We start from the raw sequence: 12,154 nt of genomic DNA, 5'->3' as shown, positions 1-12,154 counted from the left end.
CTAGTAAAAACCGCTGACCAAACCGCCATATTTTCATTCTTCTGTACCTTTTTACAAAATATTCATCAACAGCTGTGGTGGACTTTCTTTAGGTTTTACGTTCAATTGAAATGGCTTCGGCGGTAACAGATTATTGCAGAACACTTGTAAGTATTGGTTTTTGGAAGAAAGTGTTGTTTTGAAACCGAACTCTCTGTGAATTGCTGTATTTTGTTCTGTTTAAGGGAGCGGATGGGCGGCAGCTCCGTTTAGCAGGCCATGTTGGCTTCGACAGCTTACCAGACCAGCTCGTTAATAAATCTGTGAATAGGGGATTTGCCTTCAATATTCTATGCATAGGTGAGTTAGGGATTCTTCTTGTCAAAGAAGAATTAGATGCTACTCTTTCGCTTTTCTATCGGACAGGGCATACGTGATTTTAGGCCAGTAATGCGAACTTATTATCATATGTCAAAATCAAAAACATACATGTAAAGTGCATGTAGCTGAATGTTAAAACGGAAAACTGAAAAAGGAGCCGTTTAAATCGATCTAAATTTTTGTTTTTAGGTGAAACAGGGATCGGAAAATCAACTTTGATGGACTGTCTCTTCAAAACGACGTTTGAAGGTGCGTTGGGCGATCAAGTGTTCGAAAGTTCCTTTCAAATTCCGTACAAGCTTCAGAGTTTGTGAGGGGAAGTGATGCAAGCGTGCCTTGCTATTGTTAATATTAATTGTTATTGTGTGGTAGAATTAATAGGTGTGGTCACTCTCCAAAACCTACTAAATATTGCATGCATGACAGATCTATTGGTACATTTGTTAGTTTTATGTAAAGTAGTGATGGAATAGTGAGATTTTATCTTTAAACTTAGAATGTATCACGTCATGCATCGCACCGATGCGATTTATAGCAGGAATATTATATATTTGGGGAATTTGGAGTGTTTAAAAATTTTGTTTCTGTAATGTGCTTATTTCAATACGTGTTCAAGTGTGATGCATATAAAAATACAGTGTGTAGTGTTGTTCAAAAGAATCATCCAAAGATTGAGAACAATAATTAGTTGAAACACCTGTTGATCAACAGACGCAAGTCACATAAATGAAATTCAGTGTTCCTTTTCATTCTGTTGCTAGAAAGCATTTTGTACCAGATCGGTACATAGATCGGTTTAGTAGCTGAATAAATTATAATTTTGCAACTTTAGAAATAAAAGAAATGTGAGCCACTTTTCATGTTAAAAAGTGGTACCCCTGAATTTAAAAAACCTTGCAAAATAGTCTTTCTTGTCTAGAGTCTCAGAATTTTTTAAAAAAAAACACATTTTGTTTGTATTCTCTTCAAAATTCTAGTTTGTAGGAAACTTGATATTTCAGTATAAGCCTTGTCGGCTTTGACAATCTTAACTAGCTCATTTTGTTAGCCTTGAGCTTACAGGACTGTAGGACTTACAGTATCGTGTGATAAATCAGGGCAAGTAACTAGTTCTTTTACTAACACAGGCTTCACACATTTTGATTCAGGCTTACAGATGTTGAGTCTCCTTATGATTAAAGTCCCAGGGCTATAACTAAACCTTTTGTTCTTTTCAGGACTTCCCCATTCGCATCAATTGCCAGGTGTTAAAGTAGAAAATCACACATATGGTGAGTACTTAGACATGTAGACAAGCATCTTAAAAATAAACAGGATTGTCCCTTGAAGACATGCTCAGAAACAGAGATACATGTACAGTGCTGCTAAATAAAACTCAGTCAATTCCAATCACTGGATAAGTTCCCCAAGGTTGTGGTTAACTGGTTGAGGTTATGTTGTGGTTAAAATTCATAACTTAATTTTAGTATCAAATTAATGTGTAACAGTTTTTAGAACAGGTACTGGTGTTTATGGTCATATGTGACCCTCCATATGAAAAGGGGGCTTAACGTAATTTCTCTCAAACGCGTTTAAACGCAGCGTTTGAAACGCATTTGAAACGGGTTTCAAACAGTTTCAAACAGATTTCAAACGCGTTTCAAACACCTTTTGAATTTAGAGCGTTTCAAATGCAGAAAACGCATTTTATAGGGTTTGAAACGCCAAATTATTTGAGCATAATTATTACTGAACGTATGAGGTAGACAGCATTGTATATGACAGTTTCCCAGTGGTAATTTTTGCAACGGTTTCACAGAACATCCCGGTAACCGTAAATCGAAACAAAATATGACGTCTACCTGTGTTGGAAGCTCGGCGAAAAGTTTGTTTTTGACTGGACTGGAAGCCTTTCTGCGGCCCTTTTGCTTTCAAATGGCAGACATTCTGCAGAATTTAGCGAAAGCTGTAGATTAGCTCCAATTTAACTGCACAAAATAATTTTCCGAGGCAGCCATTTGGCAGTTATTTAGCAGCGCTCATTTTACTGAGCGCTGCTAAATAACATAACATAGCAGCGTTCATTTTACTGAACACTAGCGCAGAAGTTTTGATAAGCTGTCTTAATTTTCGAACTGTTAACTGCAGAATCGCTGTGTGATAAAGCCAGCTGGTTGGTATTACTTCTCACTAACAGGAGTATAAAATTAAATCATTTGCCGCTCGAGTACTCAGCGGCGACTGTATTTTCATTTGAAGGAATGCGACTCACCGAAAACGTGCATCTGGCATCCCAAAGTAAATTTTTCATCGATCAATCGATACAATTTCTAATATTTATATTGCAGTGTGTTTACAGGGAGCATAAATTTGCAGTTTTCTTTTCTTCTGTGTGCGTTGCCATTCTCCATTCATGAAACCTCGGAAACTTCAAATGATCGCTGTTGAACGTACAAAGCGCCCCGCTTGTGGTTTGAAGCATCAGGTTACACGAGTTCGCACGTGATTAATTGTGGAATTTATTCAAGTTTACACGCAACAGTTTCAAATGTATCTAAACTGTTCATACGTAAGTTTTTCGTTTTACAATCTATAGTTTAGAGAAATATATCGCTTATTTGCCGAAATTATCTCGATAAAATGTGATATATTTCAAGTCTTCAGAAAACAACCTGATATGTGAGACGTGACAATGCACACGATCTGTATAAAACCTGATACTTTGTTTACTTTATTTGGCGGTCAAGATTTGAAAGTTAAAATGATCGGTTAACCGAACGGACAGTTTAAATGTGTTGTTCAGTTTGGTTTTTCAAGTTACAAGGAAATTAACAAGTGACAAGATGGTCCAAAAGCAAGAAACACGCTTCAGGATATGTGGTGATATAGTTTGCGTGCAGCGAATGTGTTTGTTTACCGTACGCGTTACATATTTTCAACGTGCCTCAGACACAAAGTGATGTGGATTAAACATACGATGTAAGTATATTTTATAGACTGTACAACTGTACACAATGCAATATTCACAGACACGCTCTTGCAATTAACACAAGTGTGCATCACGCTGATTTATTGATGAGGAGAAAATGTTACTCAAATCAAAAAATTTTGCTGCTGCAACATCATCATTCTCTGATTTCCTCAGGTACTGTAGACACTGTATAATTTGATGAAATCGTTGTCACATTTTGAATAAATTATGCTTGAACAGTAATGATAATCTAAGCATGGCGTTTCAAACACATGCAAACGCGTTTCACCATGTTTCAAACGCCTACTGTTTGAAACGCGTTTCAAACACTTTGAAACGAATTTCAAATGCATTTGAAACGGGTTTCAAACGCGTTTCAAACAAAAAGGCTCTTGAAACGCTGTTACGATAAGCCCCCTTTTCATATGGAGGGTCACATATCCTTAAAATTCTACTCAGTTATGGTAGAGAACAATGTAAACAACTGCCCATTAACATACCACATGCATGTATCTTTACTCCACTTACAGTAAACCCAACCTCCAGCAAAGTGGGAAAAGGGAAATTTCACTTCTTTGCCTTCTCAGGCAGTGAAAGTAACCAGGCTTCATGCAGAGTCTGGTAACCTGCCGATTAAAAGCTAAAAGCCTTGTTTTTCATAGGAACTTCTAGACTGTAAAGGGTTTTTCTACATGTACATGTAGAATCAAACATTTTTGTATTTTTCCAAGCTGGGATAAAGCGAGGAAAATATTTGTCTAAAAATGCCTGGAATTTTCTCAAAGGCACAGCAAGTTTGTAATATTATAGTAATTGTTGTTAATCAGATATTTGTCAGCTGCAAAATTTTCCGTTCTGTGTATGTGATTTTACTCATTACACACTCAGAGACTGGGAAAAGTAATTTCAAATAGTAAATGGTTTAAAAAGTTTAAATAATGCAGAAAACGTCTTGAATTGTGCACGCAAAATTATTTACAAACCTTGAAATTGTATTAAGGACGGTGCCTCCTATTGCTACTGCGCACTTGTTCTGCGCATCACGCAATGCATCGAACACACTGGGCGCGCGCGCTTTTAATTAATTTGCTCGCTCAAAATGACGAATTTAACTACGCGAACAAGTGCGCGACTAAAACTCAAGAAAGTTTTCTCTGCGACGAAATCCAGTTTATGGACATATCCTAAGCCAAGAACAGCGGAAAAGCAACATATAAGTAACCATTTACCGCTAACCACTGAATATGGCTCACATTAACAGTTAAAAACAAATCGCTAAGCGCTAATAAAAACGTTACCTGCAAACTGCTAACCGTGACAAATGGCGTAGTGCACGCGCGAGATGCAAATATTCAACTCGCTAGGGAGGGGATAGGAAAAATGTAACAGACTCCAAAAGCGATTTCATAGAATCTGAAAACAATTGGTATAACTTTTAAAAATGCGTGGTGACCCCCACTTTTTTTATAAAATGTAAGTGGTAAGTCTTTAGAGCACATGTTTAATTTTTCATTAAGTGCAAACAAAAATTTAGGTCGATTTTCTGGCCGTGCAAGTGAGAGCTGCTAGGGTCAAAAATGACTCAAACGCAATTATTTTGTTAATAAAAACGTGGATAACGCAATTCCGAAGACATTTATATTTGTTAGTTATTGTAACGATTGTTATATTTAATGTTGATTTTGTTCATGAAAAACCAATTTCAAATGGAATTTGCAAGGAAATTGTATTAAGTTTTACTTTATTTTAAAATGCCACGTCAGCACTTTTTTCCAGATTTCAAACCTAATTATCTCGAAAATTTGCGTGGCTACCCCCAATTTTCTTTTTGAATTTTAGTAGCCCTTGGTAACATCTACATTTCTTGTATAGTCATCGGCCGGGCAAAAATACTTTGTTATTAGTAGGCACCGTCCTTAATCTTTACAACATACATCAAATACATACCTTGGACATACATGTATTAAACAAAATTGTTATCTATTTTTTTTAATTTGATAGATTTAAATGAGAGTAATGTAAAACTGAAGTTGACAGTTGTGGACACTGTTGGTTATGGAGACCAAATCAACAAGGATGACAGGTTTGTGTTATATAAATTATTGCATTAAACCACTGACATTAAACTGTGTTCATTAATTGCTGGTTGTTATATTCTGCATTCAGTGCCAGTAGATTTGTAGCAAGTTTCTGATGTAATCAACAAGTAACAAGTGTTTGCTGTGTTCTTTATTCAGTGCCAGTCCCATTGTGGAGTACATTGATTCACAGTTTGATAAATATCTTCAACAAGAACTCAAGATAAGAAGAACACTGAATGCTTATAATGACACACGTGTACATGTCTGTCTCTACTTCGTCTCTCCTACTGGCCACTCGTAAGTACTTCTTAGCAGTGAAGAAAATTAACATCTGACGCCTTTTTGCACCTTTCAAATCACAATAACAGACAAACTCTGAAGTTAAGAGCTCAACTTATGGTTGAATTTTGCACTGCCGTCAATAATAATAATAATACAGTCGAAGCTCTCGTAAGCGGACACCCCCGGGACGCGAAAAAAGTGTCCGCAACTAGAGCTGGCCGCTTACGAGAATGGTTCTCGTAAGAGGCCACTAGAGGTTTAGGGGATAGATGGCCGCTTATGGGAGCTTGCCCAGCTAACATAATGCTAATTAATATGGATGTAAGTGGTGTTTCGAAATCTAACCTGACGTGGATGACCACGAAACAACACTGAAATATGGTACTGTAATCTGTAATCACTGTAAAGTCATTGTGACGAACGGCGATGTGAAGGTATAAAAACAAGATACAGCGGTTGTTAATAGAATTTTCTTTGAGGTGTCCGCTTATTGGAGCTTGAAAACAAAAAAAAATTTAGGTGGCAATCTCTGAAAGTGTCCGCGGCCGCTTACGGGAATGTCTGCTTACGAGAATGTGAAGATGCAAAGTTTGTATGGGAGTTAAAACGGGGTTTCAAACAAGGTGGCCGTAAGTAGAGCTGTCCGCTTACGAGAGTGTCCGTTAAGAGAGCTTCGACTGTACAGTACCGCTCAAAAGTAAGTTACCACCTCTCGTCTCGTTTCTCGCGAGACGAGTTTCCTCGTCTCGCGAGAATCAACGAAGCGGAAATGTCTGGCATAAATTACGGCAATTATCTTACGAGAAAACGATTAATCTCTCGCGAGAGTTTTCGCCGTTTTGTCAACTAAAATTCGAAGTTTTTGCCTGATTGGAAAGGTTGCTGATTTGTTGGCAACGATCGGTTTGTCTTTTTTCACTGGTAAGAAAAGTTCCATTTGAGATGAATGTGTGTGCTAGCGAACTCGAGAGAGCTTTTCAATTGAAAGTCGTCGCTTTGCTGGTCTTTATTATATTCTTTCTATCACAAATGCAAAAGGTGAATTAAAGCAACTCAAAAACCGAAAATCAAAAGCAGAGCACTTGCGTTACACTGCAACATCTTGACGGGTTTGTATTAAATGTTGCGTGCGTGCTGGCATGAGAAGCTGTTGAATCGAAACTTGTCGCGTCGCAAAAGAATTTATCTTATCAAAAATGCAAATCGTGAATGAAAGCACCATCAAAAAATCAGAGGTTTAGACGCCTGTTAAAAACACAACTCTCGCTTCAAACATGACTCGAAAATGAAGAAAGCGAAATCTTTCTGCCGTCGAGGTTTTCCTGTCCTTAGATCTTTATCTGACAGTGAATCTTCGCCGGTGTGTAAACAAAGGTCACGCTTGTTATGATTTCTTGACCTTTCATCACGCTTGCCGCCGAATCGTGGCTTGGAAGTTGTAATGTGAAGTTATGAAAAAGGAACACATTAAGTGCGAGCGTTTATTAAAATAAAAGTTTCACAGAAGATTGAGGAATCGGCGACATTTTTTGCGGGGAATGTGTTATCTTTCGGGCGACGAATGCCGACAAAGTTGTGATTTATGCAAATGTCGGCTTCTAATCAAGGAGAAGTTTATTTTTTACAAGCGTCTCGCGAGACGAGTGTCTCGTCTCAAGAGACGAGAATCTCGTCTCGCGAGACGAGACTCTCGTCTTGCGAGACGAGAATCGCGTCTCGCGAGAGGGTGGTAACTTACTTTTGAGCGGTACTGTAGTTAGTAGATGAACAGGCAGGAATCATTGTTGTTTACTTCAGCAAGTTCAAAGGGTCATGTCTGTGGGTTGTGGTTGGTGAATTTAGATCTTTTTTGAATGTTTCTTATTTTTCTAGGGTTTGTTTGGTTGTTATCATAATTATTATAATTGTCACCTATTTCAAATGCAGTCGTTAGTTAGATTTTGAACTTCAGAGTTCATGCGTTATTGAAAGTTGCTAAAATCTTGCTTAAAAAAATATATCGATTCATTCCCACAACCAAACATTATGTGCTGAATCTACTGCAGGCCTGTGATGTTAGATAATAAATTAACTATGTGTGAATCCTTACAATGTATGTGTGAAAACTAAATATCTGAAAGCTATTGAGTAGCACTTCCATGCAGCAACATGTACGTGTATCTATAAAACCCACTTTCTCTGTCTTTAGGTTAAAATCACTGGACCTTCTTTGTATGAAGAAATTGGACAAAAAGGTAAGCTTCTAAAATGCCACTCAAACCATTGTGTACAGTTTGAAGTGAACATCATGATCTACATTGTACTATTACTGTATTTTGTAGGTTAATATTGTTCCCATCATTGCCAAGGCTGACACCATAGCAAAAAGTGAACTGAAGCAGTTCAAAGACAAGGTGAGATAAAGAGTCAGTGAGTCACAGAATTACATTTACATGTAAAGAAACCTTTATAAGCGACCTTAGTATTTAAAAACACTAATCAGTTGTTTGTTTGTTTGCTGTTATTTTTTTTTTTCAGATCATGGAAGAACTTGCCAGTAATGGTGTAGAAATTTACCGATTTCCTGTTGATGATGAGACTGTTGCAGAGATGAACCTTAGCATGAATGTAAGTCCAGTACTCACTGAATGTGTTGTACAGTGTAGCTAGGTAACACAAAAGCCCCCGGCTGACTCTTACTCTTTTTTTCTTGAGAATCCTTGAATTTCTTCCTTTTTTAATAGATCCCCTCTAGTCCTTCCACTCTGGTAGACAAGTAGTGGTCACTCGCTAGTTCTTCTCTACTTTATTGCAATTTCATGTAATACAAGCAGGCAGTCTGAGAATGAAAATTTACCCAAAGAGAATAACATGTAATAAATTATACTTCATTTACCAAGCAAACTGCCATGTTTTGTGTTGTAGGAACAAATTCCATTTGCGGTGGTTGGCAGCCGTGAAGAAGCGATCATCAACAAAGTGAAGACTAGAGCTCGACAATATCCCTGGGGGACTGTAGAAGGTAAAAGGAAACTTTTATGTGACGTTAGAATGGCCACGTTTGTTTTCCAAACAATGAAAAAAAAAACTTTAGAAATTAAGCCCTGTTACCAGTTGATGACCCTCTTAAATTCGTGTAGTGTTTGAGTACTCCATTACGGTCGTTTTATTCCCACTTCTGTTTTTTTTTTTAACGGAACTTCAGTTATATTTCTTTCTTTACTTTTCAGTTGAAAATGAAAATCACTGTGACTTTGTGAAGCTGAGAGAGATGTTGGTTCGGTGAGTGTAAAATTGCATTTTTTTTTTTGTTCCATAAGTTGCTGCTAAATTTTTGCTCATAACTCTCAAACAATTGAATAATCACTGCCTTTTTCGAACTTTAGGTTTTGCGGTATGATCGATAACACAGTGTAGCCATGTTAAACTGTCATTGCCCTTTTCTCGAGAAACGAATCTCATTCTAGGAACACAAATTGTGTATGTATTATTGAGACATATCCGGTTTGAGTTCCGAGAGACTCGAGACTTGGAGTCGAAATTCGATAAACAAGAATGGAGAAAAGAAAGAACATTGTGAACTTACCGGCTATTAAACGGTAGCCTATGTCATCAAAACGAGAATTTTGGGTCGAATGTCGAACAAAAATCATGTGTGCATCATTAATACTAAGCTGCGATCAGGCATTCTTATTTTTTGCGGCGGGAGGAAAGAGAGAACTAGTATCAATAATGCACACATGATTTGATAATGAGAATCGGACACAAATCATGTATCAAAATAACCTGTGATCAGGCGTTCTTTTTTCCGGTTCAGTTTTGAGAAGTGAGACTCAAGACTTCGAGTCGAAAATCGACAAACAAGAAGCGAGAAAAGAAATAAGGCTGTGAAGTTTTTTTTAACCGCTAGCCTGTGTCATTAGAATGAGAATTTTTGGGTCGAATGTTAGACGTTTGATATGCAGGGGAAGAACTGAACGCTGCCGGGAAGGGAAGGGGTCTGTTTGCTGAGGCTACTGTGCATGATGCCTGTATATTTTATTTCCAGAACTAACATGCAGGACTTGATAGACAAGACTCACACCCTACACTACGAGTTGTACCGACGAAACAGACTGGAGGACATGGGCTTCAGTGATGGTGACGGCGACAAACAGCCTCACAGTCTTCAGGAGACTTATGAGCTCAGGAGACAGGAGTACATGAAGAACATACAGGGCAGAGAGGAGCAAATGAGACAGAGCTTTGTTAATAAGGTCAAGGAGAAGGAGTCCGAGCTGAAGCAAGCCGAGCAGGAGGTAAGGGAAATAGTCAAAACTATTGTACTCAGACAGGACCCACCACTCTGCAAAGACACGTGGTCTCTTCATGTATCCCCCCTTCCCCACCTTAAAAGATGATGTCTTGTTTGTATAGCCCCCACTCCATCAGGAGTGGACACTAAGAAAAAGATTCAAACCTCCTTGTGCCATTTCTTCAGCAATGTAAGCTTCATGCACACCTAATATGAAAGTCTGATCTCAAATTTTAAAGCCAATAAATTTTGTTCATTTGGCTTGCCAGACAGGTGGTATCTTGCATAGCCCCCCTACCCCTACACAAGGTGGGTCCTCGTCGAGTAAACTTGTTATGACCACATCCCTAAGAGGCTGGATATCTAAAAGTGTCTTGAAAAATGTTACGAGGTCATTTCTTCCGACAATAATGCCGCTCTGAGTGTCTCGAATAAACACCGACTCGTTCGGGCAAGATACGGTGGAAACCTCCAAGGGAAACGAAAACGCAAAACTTTGCGTTGCTTTTAGCACAAACGATTTATTTTCCTAAACGATTCTTAACCTTTGATTCTACTCTAAACTTGATTTCTATCTTTGCTTTGAAAAAAGTCAGGTGCGGAATCAAATGTTGCATTTACATCATTACAGGCAAGGTATTATGTGTATCTGTGAAATATTCGCTCAGATTGTCACAAAAATGAGTGTTGTGGGGTCTTTATTTTATCACCAGCTTCATGCCAAGTTTGAACTTTTGAAGAAGACACAAGTAGACGAGAAAAAGAAGTTGGAGGAAAAACGAAGAATGTTGGTAAGTCAGACAGTAATTATAGTTTGATGTTGTAGAACAGGTAAGGTAAAGTCTGCGTTCAAAACTAGTGGTGGCAACTTTTCCCGGTCTATTCCCCCGTGGAAGGGATGTTAGTACACTGCAGAATAAACCCCATATATAATCACCGGTGTGAGAGTAGTGACTAGCCCAAAATGCCCCAGCCAGGGCTCGAAGGCGGACCTGTGTCCTTTATGATTGGCCAGAGTTATTACTTTGGGTTTGGTTTTACGTTACTGAATTAGAGAAGCTCATATTGGGAACTAAAAAAGGCCCGTATTCTTAGTGTAAGCCTAGGCATAATCAAGTTGAACAAGTCTTTAAGTTTATTTTGTTTCGCGTTCTACTTTTTTCAGGACGAAGAGATCAACCTTTTTAACAAGAAAAAAGCCGCTGCCCTGGCTGCGCAGGCTCAGGCCCAACAAGCCTCCGCCTCAGTCGCTAAGGAATCAATGAAAGGAAAAAAAGAAATAAAAAGAAACACGTAGAATATGAACAAATTATTAATTATTGTATGTACAATTTGTAATTCTAGCAATACAGTCGAACCTTGTTAATTGGGTTACGAAGGGGAAGATCCGAGTGTCGGTATTATAGAGATATACTCTCCCTCACTCGTACTAGTGAACTATACGACTGTAATATACAACTGCCTTGTTCACTGAAAACAATCAGAACATGGAGCAATGTTAACGTTGCAATTCATTTTCAATGCGTTTCAGGGTCTTTTGACTTGAGGATGTGCGTTTTTGTGAGACCATCGTAAGCACCGTAAAACGCGGGCCTATTTCTCACCTTGGGTCGTTTTCAGGATATTAGAGACCTTAAGCATCGCGTTTACGGCAAACGGCAAACGGCTGCTAGTGGTTTGAGGTTTCCCGTCGTCACCAAAATTGACTTAAGCATGGCGCTGACGTCTTTTTAGCTCATTCTCAAGAATGAGGTATTAGAGTCATACAGATGTTGACGGAAGTTGTTTTGCACGCGTGTGCGTGTACCAAAATTGTGTGGACGGAAGTTGTAGAACGGAAGTAATTTTACATGCTACCCTTCCCCCCTTAGTAACGTCAAAAATAACTTCAATAAAGCTCAGATGCAAATGTGAAAAGAAATGAAATCCTTGTATAGGGTAATAAATAAATTTAGATGAAATCACAATTTCGGAACTGTCTACAATGAACCAAAGATAAAGCTACGTCAACTCTCTTAATTGTAGTAATGCACGACCCGCACGCGTCGTTATTACAAAAATTTATCAAATGTAAATTTTCATTTTTTTCTTTTCTAAGACCCCTCAACATGTCTTCGACCCTGACCCCAATCTGTCTACGTCCAAGAGAAAGTATAAAGAGCGATCTAAAAAATAAAATATTCAATGGAATTTTTTGGTACGTTTGAA

The 12,154-nt window shown here is 38.3% G+C and overlaps 1 protein-coding gene across 1 annotated transcript; it reads left to right on the top strand.

Annotated features, from left to right (window-relative positions):
- Nucleotides 1-16: 16 nt before the first annotated feature.
- Nucleotides 17-11,672, top strand: LOC144655326 (septin-6-like). Its single transcript, XM_078515557.1, has 14 exons — nucleotides 17-146; nucleotides 225-339; nucleotides 550-609; nucleotides 1,578-1,631; nucleotides 5,312-5,393; nucleotides 5,548-5,688; nucleotides 7,862-7,907; nucleotides 7,995-8,066; nucleotides 8,191-8,280; nucleotides 8,578-8,674; nucleotides 8,883-8,934; nucleotides 9,701-9,950; nucleotides 10,660-10,737; nucleotides 11,112-11,672. The coding sequence occupies exons 1-14, from the start codon at nucleotides 111-113 to the stop codon at nucleotides 11,241-11,243; spliced, it is 1,305 nt and encodes a 434-aa protein (XP_078371683.1). The 5' UTR covers nucleotides 17-110; the 3' UTR covers nucleotides 11,244-11,672.
- The last annotated feature ends 482 nt before the right edge of the window (nucleotides 11,673-12,154 follow it).

Source organism: Oculina patagonica, chromosome 5, assembly GCF_052425735.1.
Source record: "Oculina patagonica isolate OP01 chromosome 5, crgOcupat, whole genome shotgun sequence".
Classification (NCBI taxonomy): domain Eukaryota; kingdom Metazoa; phylum Cnidaria; class Anthozoa; order Scleractinia; family Oculinidae; genus Oculina; species Oculina patagonica.
Note: the sequence above shows the minus strand (reverse complement) of the source record. Positions and strands in the feature narration are given on the sequence as shown.

What these genes read in the sequence shown, in the direction of transcription:
- LOC144655326 (XM_078515557.1), top strand. Translation starts at nt 111, where the DNA reads ATGGCTTCGGCGGTAACAGATTATTGCAGAACACTT. An exon ending in CTTCAATATTCTATGCATAG is followed by an intron (nt 340 to 549) that starts GTGAGTTAGGGA and finishes TTTTGTTTTTAG; the next exon opens with GTGAAACAGGGATCGGAAAA. An exon ending in TGAAGCAAGCCGAGCAGGAG is followed by an intron (nt 9,951 to 10,659) that starts GTAAGGGAAATA and finishes TTTTATCACCAG; the next exon opens with CTTCATGCCAAGTTTGAACT.